Source organism: Pelodiscus sinensis, chromosome 10 (assembly GCF_049634645.1).
Source record: "Pelodiscus sinensis isolate JC-2024 chromosome 10, ASM4963464v1, whole genome shotgun sequence".
Classification (NCBI taxonomy): Eukaryota; Metazoa; Chordata; order Testudines; family Trionychidae; genus Pelodiscus; species Pelodiscus sinensis.
In genome coordinates this window covers 21,870,582-21,884,647 of record NC_134720.1, presented here as the reverse complement: position 1 = coordinate 21,884,647, position 14,066 = coordinate 21,870,582, and the positions used below count along the sequence as shown (strand labels likewise).

General features: G+C 43.4%; 1 protein-coding gene across 1 annotated transcript; it reads right to left on the bottom strand.

Annotated features, from left to right (window-relative positions):
* Positions 1–6,702: 6,702 nt before the first annotated feature.
* CHST2 (carbohydrate sulfotransferase 2) lies at positions 6,703–10,778 on the bottom strand. Its single transcript, XM_075937665.1, has one exon. The coding sequence runs from the start codon at positions 9,967–9,969 to the stop codon at positions 8,656–8,658; it is 1,314 nt and encodes a 437-aa protein (XP_075793780.1). The 5' UTR covers positions 9,970–10,778; the 3' UTR covers positions 6,703–8,655.
* Between the last annotated feature and the right edge of the window lie 3,288 nt (positions 10,779–14,066).

Below are 14,066 nucleotides of genomic sequence, written 5' to 3'. Positions count from 1 at the left end.
CCCTTTCCATTTACTTAGCAGCCTTTAGAATTCCTCATTATAAGCTTTCTAGTCTAAGACCCTCCACCATGATGCAGACAATGGCTCTGGACCCAATTCTGCCCGTTGCTTAGGGCCTTCACAACAGTCCTGGGTACTCATCTACTATTTTAAGTTAAGAGAATTGAGGGGGCTCTACCTATTGTAGGATTAGGCCCCTGATTCTAAATCACACAGATTGCAAAATGTTACAGTAGATGTCTGGACAGTTTCTACAGTGTTCCATCTTTATGATGTACTTTTCTTTATGAAAAAAAAGAAAAAAAAAAGATCTTGTGTCATTGACCCCATGCTGAGGAGACTTACCAAACAGCTACGTTCAGCCTCAGGATATATGAAGTTTCCTGTTGACTCACATAGAGGAATGCTTGCCTCACAAGCTCTTTCACCATTTTTACATTACTTTCAGGTCAAAGCGCACGTGCTCTCTCTCCAACAAGTATATTTTAATCTTTCATAATAGTAATTATAGTCATAGAGCCTCCACCACTAACAACCACACAAAAGGAATTAACAAATACAATATATTCATAAATAAAATACCACTCTCAAAACACATTTGAAAATAAATGAGGGCATCCCAATTTTAAAAAAGAAAAAGGGGGCTGTAATATGAGGTAATAAAAACAAGGCTGACAGTGGTTGGTCTAAAAACAGAAGCAGAGAGGGAGGAAGAGAGGTGTTTTTTATTGTAGGGAGACCCATGGAAGAGATGGGATCCTGGGTGAGTTCCACCAATTTCCACACTGTGTCACCCACCACAGGAAAGGCTCAATCACCTACTAGCTTCAGATACTCAGGTGGGATCTTCCAGAGATGGGTAGTGACCCATCAGTACAACACCTATGGAGTAGGTCCCTAATGCTTATTCATAGATTTGGGACTCCATCAGTTCCCCATTTAGCCATTACATTTCATGCTCGGAAATTTCTATTCCGCAGGGCTTGTAATTATTTTTTGACAAAGTATTGTAGTTCTCCTCTCGGTTACGTGATTGTAAGTCAGGCATATCCTCTGAAGTAGCAACACTGATGTATAACTAGCATGAGACAAGAATTAGGTGCTATGTGTTATTTCATCATAAGTCTTCCAGCAATAGCTGGGTGAGCAGATTTTGGACCTTGGTTGGTGTCTTTTCATTAGTTTCACAAGGCTGCTATGATGTTGAGAATCTGAATATAATTTTCTGACCTGAGCAAACAAGTAGCCAGACCAAATGAACCTGAAAGAGGCTCTCTGTGCTCTTTTTAAAAATTATTTGTTGCTTAGATAGATGCAGCCATATATTGTGTCATCTAGTGGCAACTTGTAGTGACACCTCTATTGCGGTTTTTCCAGCAGTCTCATTACAAACCCTGGGTTACAGTTTTTGATTCAAGCTAAGCTCCTCATCTAATCTAGAAGAATAGGCATTTCCCTACACTGTTGCAAATTTACAGAAAAATATATTAGCTTGCCTAATATAAACAGATCCTCCTACAGAGATGAGGGCAACAATCTATCAGAAGCAGAGGGAAAACACCACAGAAAATTCTGAAGAAAAATCAAGTCAGTGTGCTATGCTCTTATGGGAAGGGAAGACCTCATATCCTTCTACAACAGCACTTCCAAATAATTCCAGTGTAGCCCTGAGAAGCTCCAATGTCTTGGCCATGGGGAGCCACAGAAGAGTCCCAAAGGATCTATCAATAATCAATTTCAAAATCATCCACAAATTGATTCAATACAAATCACTGTAATAGATTTTAAATACATATTCTGCACTATATAGGTGGTGCTATCTGAAGACAGAGAGCTCAGTCCTAAAGCCCTTATTCCCGAGAGTAATCTTACTGAACTTAATGGAACTATTCACAGGAGCCAGGGCTTCAGGATTGGTCCCTTAGCTACATAAGTTTCCAGAGGAACTGTCGGCTGTATAAGAAGGTGTTGATGGCTGGCTATAGTGCTTCCTCCAGTCAAATGGCTGCTAAACATTTCCATTTTCTTAGTACTTTTTAACATAAGGTGCTATGAGACATGCATGTAGTTTAGAAAAAATAGCTACTGCTATTCCTTGCAAGTGGGGGAAGGAACCATCTGGCAACTGGAATTAATGATGGTGCCAAGAATCTAGCAGGCTTGTGGGTTTCTTGGGAATTTGTGAATGGAGATAGGAGGAGAGAAACTAAGATGAAAAGTCAGCACAGGCACTGCTACCTCTAAGCAAAGTAAGCTTGGAAAGCCAATATTCCTGTACCTACTGCCTTCAAATAATGTTTCCATGTTAAAATTCATTTTAAAGTTACTTTGTGATCCTAAAAAAATGTTAGTGTTCCACAAGAACAAAAGAGAAGAATCTTTTTCATAGATCTACTACATAGTTGAGAAAGTCCGTTTGAGAATGCCTCCTAAACAGTAATAGCTAGGGCCACCAAATTTAGTATGCAGCTTCCTCTTATAAAAAAAATTGGGGTTTAGTTGTGCCTGGACAATGAGCTTGTTTCTCATAAATCGGAAAGGGTTCTGCTAGCAGGGACAGTTGTATAGGGCAGCAAGGGGCCATCACTGGGGACCAGGACAGCTATAATCCTATTGGGCCGCAGAGGTGGAGAAAGAGTAGACAGCTCTCCCTACATTTCACAGAATTAGCTCCCCTCCCCGGGAACATGCACCCTTCCCTCAGGTGCGCCTACTGCAGCTGCCCTAGACAGGTACTTCTCACCTGTTCACAAGCTGCTGTGGTGAAAGGGCTGGGGGGGTTGTCCCTTTTCCCCAAGACAGCCTGCATACTGAACCCCTCCACCTCAGCCCCACCACCAGACCAATGATTTAAATGAAGAAAGACAAACATTATTTCAGTTAAAGACCCAGGTAAATCCTCTAGCTAAGAACAATTTAAAAACCATTATAATATACCACACTTCAGCATTCTCTCTCATCCCCTTTAGGATTTAATTTTATTTTTAACATGCAGATGTCTTTATTTTTCCTCCTCTAATGTTGCTGTGTTGTATTGTTCGTTTCTAATTGATTCCCGGTACAATATTGCTTTTTTCTGGCAGTAATATGAGAGCAACTTCTGAGAGACTCTACTTGGTATATCTTTCCATTCTTCTAAGGAAATTTCTCTTGCTTTTCACGCTCTTCTGTGAAAGAACAATGCTAGATACAGCATCCTCCATACGGATCCAGTTTTCAAAAGGAAACGATTGCTCATTAACCATTTTATTGCTGGTCTTCTACAAGATTGCATCTGGTACCAAAGTACTGCTGCAGTTAGCCACGTTAGGACATGCCTATAACCTGCAGAGACAGTCAGACTGAGCCATCTCAAAGGGCAAGAAGTTCACCATACAAAATTAAAAAGTTTAGGAAAGATTTTTAAAGATAGAGATAATACAGACAGAGGCCTAGTAGAATTTTCAATAAATAGGAGCTAGGTGCCTTGACATTTTAAAAAAATCCCACTAGGCTCTTCTATGCTCCACTAGGCACCTACCTTGAAACATCTGACCTTTGGGGCATGTTCCGGTAAAGTGCTGAGCACCCAGACTCCCTCTGGAGCCAAAGGCGCTGAGGAGACCTTAAGGATCAGACTCGCACTGCTCTTGAATATGATTATAAATGGATTTTCCTTGAGTTTTTCGGGGCATAGTCCCCCACTTATCTTACGTTCATGTTCTAGTTTGCAGTGGGAAAGATGGAGTGAGATAAGCGCCTTGTTTTCATTCCTTTCCCAGCAAGGTAATGCCATTATTGACAGGGTCAATCTTAGGCACAAGCTTCTGACAGCCTCATAGTACTACACTGACTCAACAGCTCACAAGCTGGCCAAACCATTTGTCACCTCCTGCAGCAGGACTGGAGAAGGAAGGTGCCCACTGCCCAACTCTGTTTCCCTCCCCCCAACTATAAAATGCTCCTCTCTCTTTAGAGCCTTTCAAATCATAAATGTTTGCAATGATTAATATAGAAAATTTTCAGATCCCAGGGTGAAATCCTAACTCTACTGAGAGCTTTGTCATGATTTCATCCCACCTTCTAGAACTAGTTTGTGAACTGATATGCAGAATTTAAACATCTTCACATCAAAATTTCATGTACCTGTAATATTGCACCCAGGTAAACAAAAATTAAGTGACAATGTTTAATGTTAATGCTTTACAACAAGCATATTTGCTACCAACTAATCAAAATAACTCAGCCTCACTTGAGAAAATGTCTGTAATATGGGGTATACTGTATAGACTATAGCATCCAGTTCTAGCTTTAGTCCACACACCCATTTTAATAAAAACTCTCTCAGAACTGATGCCACACGAGATAGCCTTTGACCAGCAAAACTAAAATATGGCATTAATCATGCAGGCTGGATGTATGGCACACATACATACCTGTATGACAGTCTTAGACTAGCCCCATACTAAATCCTACTTTCCTTATTCATGTGCGTAGTTCCAATGGATCAAATTCACCCTGGTTGTAACTCAAATGGAGCTCAATAGTGCTAGATAGAGAATGTGACAGACTGACATCAATGAGATTTGAATAGGGCAGATAGGGTCTGGTCACATTATGAAGCCACTGTATAATTGAATGTGATTGGCAGTCTCAGCTGCAAAAACAGCCAAACTTGAAATTAAAGTGATACACTGGATCAAAACTGAAATGCATGTGATCATGCCTATCACTTTCAAGGCCTCCTACAACATAGAATTTAACAACGTAAGAAAGGCAGATCCCCCTCCATTCTTTAAATACCTACAGGATGAAAAATAGTTTCAAAATTGATTATAACCACTAGCCTTTCACCTCAAAGATCAAAATCACAACTTAAAATAAGTTTTGTTGTCTTAGTCAGTTGCACCCTCTTATCCCATGTAAGGAATGAAACACAAATAACTAAAAATTTGCCTCCTTTATTTAAAAAAAAAGCCACCCAAGGACATTTCATCTGACCTTCAGTTTTTGTCAACAGCTAAGTCAGTCTCAGTATCCATCATGTCAGTACTTTTTACATATTAAATGCATTCAAAGGAGGGTTTGTGTTTCACCTTTAAAGTGGGATAAGGGAGTGTGCAAGCAGCTTGAGTTTAATGTTTATTTTTGAATCTTGTAGCTGAACTGTTCTGAAGATTAGCAGCATCCTGGTATTATACACACACACACTCTGTATGGTCATACATAAGATTGTATAATTTTCTGCACTTGTTCACATCACAACTATCACACAATTCGGCACTGTTCTCTGCTCAAAAGAGACAGAGGATTGGAATACTGAAGATATTGCATGTCTGTGCCAGGAGAACTTGATTAGTGCACTAATTCTTGGTTCACATTAATACCACTGATTCCACTTTCATGAGTACTGTACTAAATACATTCACAAAATATCAAATAGTCCTACCACATATAAACGCAGGTAAAAGTCATACAATATAATTCCCTGTACTTTTAAAAATGATACTATGTGTTATTGGATTCAGATTTAGGCATAAAACTATGATCTTTTGTACTCACTTTCATACCTTTTAACCTCATGTTCTCAGTCATTTTCACTTACTACTTTTCCAATTTTTCCAATTTTGAAGTTCTCTTAATCCTCCCTTCTTAAAACACCTAGTAGCAGCATCTTATGCTATTTTTATCTGGCAAATATTGGTATAATTTTATGCTTTTAAATGAGCAAAAGTAATGTTAGGCCTGGTCCCTTAGTAATTACACAAGCAAGACTTCCATCACCTTCAGTGCAAGTTGTGCCCCCCCACACACACAAAAAAGAGGGGGGATTGGAGGACTAGACCCAAAAATATATCTACATAAACTCTCATCGTTCATTATGCCCATAAAAAAAAAAAATCAGCCGAGCTGCAGCAATAATTGACAAAAGCACTGCAAAGTTGAAAGCTTGGATAATAGGCTCCAGTCTGAGGTTACACCAACTCAGTTCACTCTTGATTTATATCAGTAAAATAATGCAGATCTTAGACCAACACTTTTATGCATCCTGTCAAAAAAAAGCAGTTAATCTTTCTCCATTTTGCTGAGAGTACTAAAATATTTAAAGTCAATGATATTTCCTCAAGAGTTGCTACCCTGGGAAGGGCTAACTAACATGAGCAGGAATTGTATCCAAGAATGCATTATACTCACACCAAACTCCCAATGAAACCAAATGAGAGTTTTCAATGAGTAAGGTGAACAAGATTTTGTCCTTGACATCAGAACAGCTGGTAAAATAACATACTACCACAGGACAGATTCTAGTTCAGAAATTACTTTAGAACTCTCATACTCAGCAGGATCTAAAAGCATCAGAGATGGTTTTCAATCTCTCATAACCTGCATCACTTTCCCAGTAAGTGATTTTAGAATGGTATTGCAGCCCAATGCAGGTTGTTCTTTCCTAATCAGAGAGAGTTTATGGAGACAGCATGCACCTACTAAAAAGCAGCAGAATAGTATGGGTAAAGGGGAGAGGCACTTAATGAAGAAAGGATGGGTAAAAAGAAAATCATGCAGCATGTTCTAAAACAATCCTTAGTCATTGATCTTGGGGATACCTGGGCTGGGAATCAGCTGGACTGATAAACAGCCCAAGTCTGAATGCTTGGGACCTATCTGACATAAAAAGAATATTTGTGGTGGTAATAGGAGACCTCTATTCATTACCACAATAAATTTTAATATGTATTTTTCTTTATTTAGAATCCCTTTCATTTCTCAACATTTCTCTGAAACTTCTGAAGCACATTTCACTTTATCTACTTGCAAATGTTCTCAAGAGAAAATTGTTACTATGTTATTTCTATTGCCACCAGTGATGGGCACGTGTCAAATTTGATAATTAGCATTAGCGTGTATGCAACCTTGCACAATAAGCTTTTCAACTAGTTTATTAAATCCTGGTTTCCTTTTCAAATTAAGTTAGCATTCAATTGCCAATACTTTATCCATAAATATCTTCTCATGTATTTTTGCTAAAAATTCAATATTAATACAAGACATTACATGTAACTACAGTTTTCCCCACAATCAACTTTTTATATAAATGTATTTTCACAAACCAGTTCTTCCTACTTATATGCTTCCCAGCAATTCTTTGTATTTTCTGAAGGCACAATACCTAGATAAGCAATGTAAAACGTGTTTCCCACAGAAAAGTCTGTTGTCTCAAAAAATCAGAAAACTGTATCAAGAAATTGTTTTCTTAAACCTCAGCATTCAAAACAGATCTTAACAGAGCTGGAGAATAAAGACATCAGCCTTAAATAAAGTCTTTGTGGGCACCTGACATCACATGACAGAAGGGAGAGTAACAACATCTCCCACTTTCATCACGTTTAACAATGGCCTGATATTCCAGGCAAAACTCCCAGCAACTGAGAGCATTAGCATCAAATGAAGATCCAGGCAACAATCTCTGGGAGTCAAAGGGTAGTTTTGCCTGGGTAAGGACTGCAGGATCAGCCCAACATAGGAACAAATCAAAACCTGTATGTTCCTACATACCAGATACACAAACTAAGGGGATGGAAAAAATGAATAGTGCTATACTGTGCACACTGAAACTCCAGCTTTATTCTAGGCTTTTATTTATACCACTTGATCAGCATGCCAGAAGTATGCTTCAAGTATTTTATCTATCCATTGCAGTTGTTTGCACTACAATATATATAGATGTTTATTTAGTTTGCACACATGCAAACCTTTTCAATGTTATAAAATGTCCATTTAAATCCTGTACTTTTTTACAATACGTAGATTGTAGAAATATTTATTCTGCTTTACAGTAACTCCTTGATATGTCCTTCAAGGCTACAAGACTGTTGTGATGGCAAATCTCATGAATATAATATAGTGGCACTTCAATGTAAATTTTTAAATACAACCTTTTAAAAAACCACCAATATTTAAAGAAATCTCTCTTTTGACTATGTGCATATGGCCACAAAACCTACACTGCCGTTATGTGGTTTGTACTTATTAGTAAGAAAGCAGCTTCTAAAACAGGAGGAGATAACATGAGGAAAGTTGCACCCCAGGCCTGAAAGCAATTAAAAAAAAAAAGTGTTGCTATCAAATGTGTATCTGAAGTAAGTACTTTTTCAAGCTAGACATAAACAATGTGTGTGATTCCCAGACAATTGAGGTAATTATAAAAATGAATATCATTTTTATTTAGATCATATTTGAATATTTACTTTTAATACAAAACCCCAGTTCCCAATATGATGTTTCCACTGCACACCATCCCCACTAAGACAGATGTCTCAGAAATTGCACAAGTCTTTCATTAACACAGTCACAACAAGAAGTCTGTAAACAAGATTTTGGTACTGAATCTCATCTTGGGTATAAGAGAGGGAAGGGGCTTTACAGATACCATCAATCCTAATTTTTTTAAATTATAACCCAGCAATGCAAAAATGTCAATGTATATTACCCACAAATGGTCTTTGGAGGAACTCCTGGATTCCTTGATGAATGCTTTTGTAAGGAATACTAGATTTTTTTTTTCCTTATTCCCTCTGTCAAGCAAACAGGACTGTTTCCAAAGCTGTATTTAGCTATCTGATCAGTGGCTAGCTGTCCCTTTGGAGAGGGTGCCTGCTGGCATCTTTTCTGGCCCATTCACAGCCTTGGCTTCCTGAGCAGTGTTTTGCTTAGGTCTTTCACCTCTTCAGGGCTGTTGACTCTCTCGTAACCCAGGACGGCCATAGGTTGGTGGCAATACTCCTCAATCTGTTTGATCTGCTGGAAGCTTAATGCTGTCCTCCAGGCATTCACTGCCTGGGTGGCATTTCTAGCAGACACCACAAAGGGCTTGGAGGAGTAGCCAGGTCCACTGGTCATGTTGAGGGCAAACTTCTCCATTTCCGGGCTTACCACCAGGTTGACAAAGCCATACACCTGCCGTACAGTCTTAATGGGCTCCACCACTAGGTCCTCATAGCGGACCACCAGATAGTTGTTCTTGAGCCAGTCAGGTGGGTGCAGGGCAGTCTGCAAGGTCTTGGCCATGCTACTGCAGATCACCTCCATAGCCCCCAGGGCATGGTAATCCGAGCCACCTGCGCCCTCCTTCTTGCTGTTCAGCTTGTGGCCTGCATCCAGGAGGGGCATGCGATGGATGCGGGGGTCCCGGCTCCTCACCACCTGCAAGCTCTCGCGGATCAGGCCATGTCGTGATTTGATCCTGGAGCTGGCCACTGCCCGGGGGTCCCGGACCAGGTGGATGACTTTGAGCTGCAGCACCGGGTCCTGCATGAGAGGGGCCAGCACAGCCAGGTCAAAGACCCGCACACCCTTGATGACCATGGTGCGGTACTTGTGGCACTCGTCCTGCAAGAGGCTGAGCTGCTGCGGGGGGCACTTCTTGCAGACCTTGTCGTCCACCATTCCCACCATCTCCTTGCGGTAGGCTGGGCAGAGCGGCGAGGAGCAGATCACCTTGTTGGTGGCCGCCCCGAAGATGCCCAGCGTGGTGAGGTTCTTGCCGGCGCCGGCCGTGTTGTAGAGCTGGAAGACGGCCAGGTCGCAGCGGTAGAGGGAGCTCAGCATGTCCCGGGCCGCCCCCTGCAGGGAGACAGCATCCCCCGGGTACAGCTTCTGCCACACGTGCCAGACCGGCTCGTAGAGGAAGAAGACCTCGGGGTTCTGGTTAAAGAGCTCCCCGAAAAAGGACGAGCCCGAGCGCCAGGTGGTGAAGACATAGACCAGCTGGCGCTGGCGGGGCGGCGGCGCAGGGGGCCGGTAGAGGGAGCGGATGTCCGAGCGGGGCTGGAAGTGGGGCTGCTGCGGGGAGGAAGGGGCGCGCCGGGACGGCTCGTTGCATTGCTGCGGCTCCTTGTGCCACTTGTAGTCCAGCAGGTTGAGCATGGTGAGCAGCAGCAGCAGCACGTAGCCCAGGCACAGCACCAGCGCCTTCCTGCGGAAGACTTTCATGCTGAGAGGCGCCGGGGGCCAGGGCAGCAGCACTGGCTCCGCAGGGGCGGCTGACCAGCGCCAGCTGTTGCTCCTCAGCTCACACGGAGCGCGGGGCCGGGGGGGCTTCCCGCACGCCCCCAGCAGAGAGCCCTGCCCGCGGCGGATCTGGCATTTCGCAGGCTCCGGGGGCGGGGAGCCCAGTCCCGGCGGCCCCCCCTCGTCGCCAGCCCGAGCTCCAGCCTGGGGCCAGCGGGTCTCATCGGCTCACAGCAACTTTCGTTTCTTTCTGCCCTTATAGCCGCAGCTGGCGGGTGGGGGGCGAAGGGGGGGCGCTCGGGAAGCGGCAGCGATCTCCCCCCCTTTGGCCGATGCACCCTAGCGGCCGGCCGGGCTCTGCAGCCGGCTAGCGCGCGGCACGGCGGCAGCTGGAGTTTCTGTGCCGCAGCCCGGCGGCAGCAGCAGCAGCAGGGAGCAGGAAAGGAGCAAACTTTAGGGCGGCGCTGAGCTGCTGCTGCCGGTCGCTCCGAAAGTGCATCGCGCCGGCTGCCGCCGAGGGGACCAGCGCTGCGAGGGGGTCCCGGCTGCGGGGCAGCTCCCCGGCTTCGCTCCGCATCGGTCAGACGCCGCCGCCTCCTGCCTCCCGGGGCTCAGTGGCCAGCCCAGGGTCCGCGAGAGACTCGCCGCACGCGCTCCCGGCCCGAGCAACCCCGGCACGCGCCGCCCTCTTGAAGCTGCTGCCGAGCTCCAGCCTACAACGCAAGCAGCCCCGCCTCCTCTTCGCCCCCGCGCTCCCTTATTGGACACTGTGGCCATCCCTCGCTTTCTCCGCCCCGCTCACCCAGCTCTGCCAAGGTTGCTTCTTGCTGCGGCCGGGGAGTTCCCCGCTCTTGCGCTGCGCACCCGCGCAACGGCAGGCTTGGAAGAGAGATATGCACAGTGGTTGCTCCCTCAAGCAACAATTATTTATACTGGGCTTGATAGTAAACACCTGTTTTTATTAAGTATAAAAAGTAGGATTTCAGTGATGGTAAGTGAAAACAGACAGATCAAAGTACGTTACTAAAGCAAAATAAACAAAACACAACAGCTAGTTCTAATCCACTAAGAAACTTGTTACATGCAAATTCTTACCCTAATCAGTTCTTATCATAAACCAGATTTGAACTTTTTCGGTAGTCCGCACAGCAGTATTATTTCAGAATAACTGATGTTATTCTTACTCCAATGCATGTTAACACTAATTTCATGACTAAGGGAAGTCAAAGGAGGAGTGTTCTTCCTTTGACTTCCTGCTGTGTATACAGCATCAAAAGCTGAATTAAGCTATTTCGACATAAGCTATGCAATTGACTTAGCTGAAGTTGCATAGCTTATCTTTAGCCTTGCTGTGTAGCTGTAGCTGAAGTTGCATAGCTTATCTTTAGCCTTGCTGTGTAGATGTACCCTTTCTGACCTGGTCCCAGCAGCTTTGCCTTTGCCCTTTCACTACAGTTCATTGTTCCTAGATTTCTTCATATATATCCTCTTAGCATGGAGAGGCAATTTCAAAAGCCAGCTGAAGACAAAGGCTTGATTGTTTTCCATTCCTTAAATAGACTTTTTTCCCCAAGGCAGGAACCTTTTGTGCAGATTACCCATTCCCATGGAAAAGTATTAGATTCAAGATGGATTCCAGTACCAGGTGGCATGGTCATATGTCTTTTTAACACCAACCACAGTGTGAGCTTACAAGAAAAATGAAACCATTCATGGGTTATTGGTTTGAGTACTGAGCCATTAAGTTCCTAGAGTATCACTAAGGACCTCATTTTCACATTTAGAATTAAAACCAGATTCACTTCATATTTCTAACTTCACATACAAGGATGATGAGTGCACAAGAACAGGATACACAGATTCAGCAGATTTTAACTTTAAAAATTATATGTTACATGGCCTGTTTTACATAAAGCATCTTCATTTGATGTAATTTCCTAAGCCAATTTTCATAAAACATGAGGGGGCTATGAAAATAGGATGCCACTGAACTTCATTAGAGCAGTGGTCCCCAACCTTTCGAGGTTGTCGGGCGCCAGGGGGCATGGCCGATCACCTGCCCGGTGCCAGGGGGCGGGGACACTTGCGCCCCGGGGGCGGCCCTCCCCATAGCTGCATGCCCGGGGCCGGCGTTCCCTCCCGCCCAGCGCCGCGTGCCCGGGGCCGGCGCTCCCCCGCCCAGCGCCGCGCGCCCGGGGCCGGCGCTCCCCCCGCCCAGTGCCACGTGCCTGGGGCCGGCACTCCCCCCGCCATGCGCCCGGTGCCAGGCCAGCCCTGAGCACCTGGTGGGTGCATGGAAATGCCCCCACGGGCGCCATGGCGCCCGCGAGCACCGTGTTGGGGACCACGGCATTAGAGTCTTAAATATCTAAACATTAAATAGGTATTTAATTTGGAATCTTCATGCATATGTAGGAGTTTTCTATTCATCACAGATTTATTTCAGGTAAATTAGGAAGTACTAACACCATACGAACAGGAAGGTCCAGGTCCTCTTTTTGCCCAGATCCAGAATAGACATATTTCATAAACACATTTTGTTCTATAACAGCTCTAGGCACCATTCCAAAATGGAATTACCTTTAACTAAGTGTTTATTCTATACAGAAGCATTGTTTATAGATTGAAGCAAACAGGAGCCATGGTACAGAAGTAGTATCAACCTACTTAATCTGTTCTCTGATCCTCAAGGATATTGATTTAATTTTTACTTCAAGAAAAGTTACAGCCAGCTGTATTTTGTCCTTTTGTGCAAGTATTTGCTCAACCAAGGTCTGCATTGACAGATCTCACTGCTTCACCCTCCCACTCAAGCCCCTCGAAGCATATAGCCCAAAACAACAGTGGCTCAATCTTCAGGCTGTTTGGCAGCATTTAGATCCTCAATCCCTAGTAGGAGATTTATTCTCTCTCAAGATACCTGAATTCTTATCCCAGCTCAGTCACTGGCATGAACTGTTCCATTACACAGCATTTTCAGCTCTGTCTTTTTGTTCAGTTAATTACTAGTCAATAAGTTTAGGTGGCACAATGATATACTGAGGATGTTAAAACTAATGGTGAAAATACCTTTTTAACAACATTAAAAAGACAGGGTGGGTGATGTAATATCTTTTATTAAACAAACTTCTGTTCATGAGACTAACTTTCAAGCTTATACATAGCTCTTCTTCAGGTCTGGATAACAACATGTCTGTTACCAGGCACTCACCTACTCACTGTCACTACTCTATTCATTGCCCTCCACCTCATTTTTTCAAAGTGCTGTTCTGTTCTTTATCTCTTGGCTCAGGTCCTGTCCAGTCAAGTGCAGAACACATCTGTGGAATTTTGGCTGTTACTCTGCCCTCTCTTTAGTTTTCCAAAGTAATCTAATTTCGTTCCATAAATTTGTTTTCAATCAGAGCATTTTAAGAGGTTCTACTTGCTCCAGAGCATATGGTTCCAAGACTAAACATTTTTACGGGCACCACATCCGTTGTCTTTGGTAGTTCAAAATGTTTGACTGATCTGTCAATTTTTGTATTTTTTAATTGTCCCATTTTACACAAGAATGTTTTCAGTGTTGCAGGCAGAGAAGTCTTCAGTGTTTGTCCAGCTATCAGTCCTGCATTATAATGGCACTACATGATAAGCCAGATGTCATATAGAAGTCTGATCACGCTCTTGGGGTTTTTTTTTCCAGCAGTAATAACAATCTGCATCCCCCCCTTTTTTGTCATGGTTCTTACTTGGAAACACCATAGAGAACAGGTGGCATGTTTGAATACATGAGTTGAGACTGCAGCTACTGCTGTTGCATGCATAGTTAATTTAGGTTTCGGATTCATTAGACAATAACTGGTGTTGTGTTTGACAGTCAAAGTCTCTGGAAAGTTTGAGTAATAGTCAGTTTTGTAAAGTCCTTTTCATAGCCATTGCTATGAATAAATAAATCTTGAGCATATATTTTCAAATAGGCATGCATGCGCTGCTCATTTGCCACCATTGACTCTTTGGATGTACAGAGAGACATTTAAAACAACGTGACCTTATGCAGCATCTTCATTCATTACAAGTGTCCTTCAAATATTTCAGTT

Coding starts and splice junctions, on each gene's coding strand:
- CHST2 (XM_075937665.1), bottom strand. CDS start 9,969: ATGAAAGTCTTCCGCAGGAAGGCGCTGGTGCTGTGCCTGGGCTACGTG.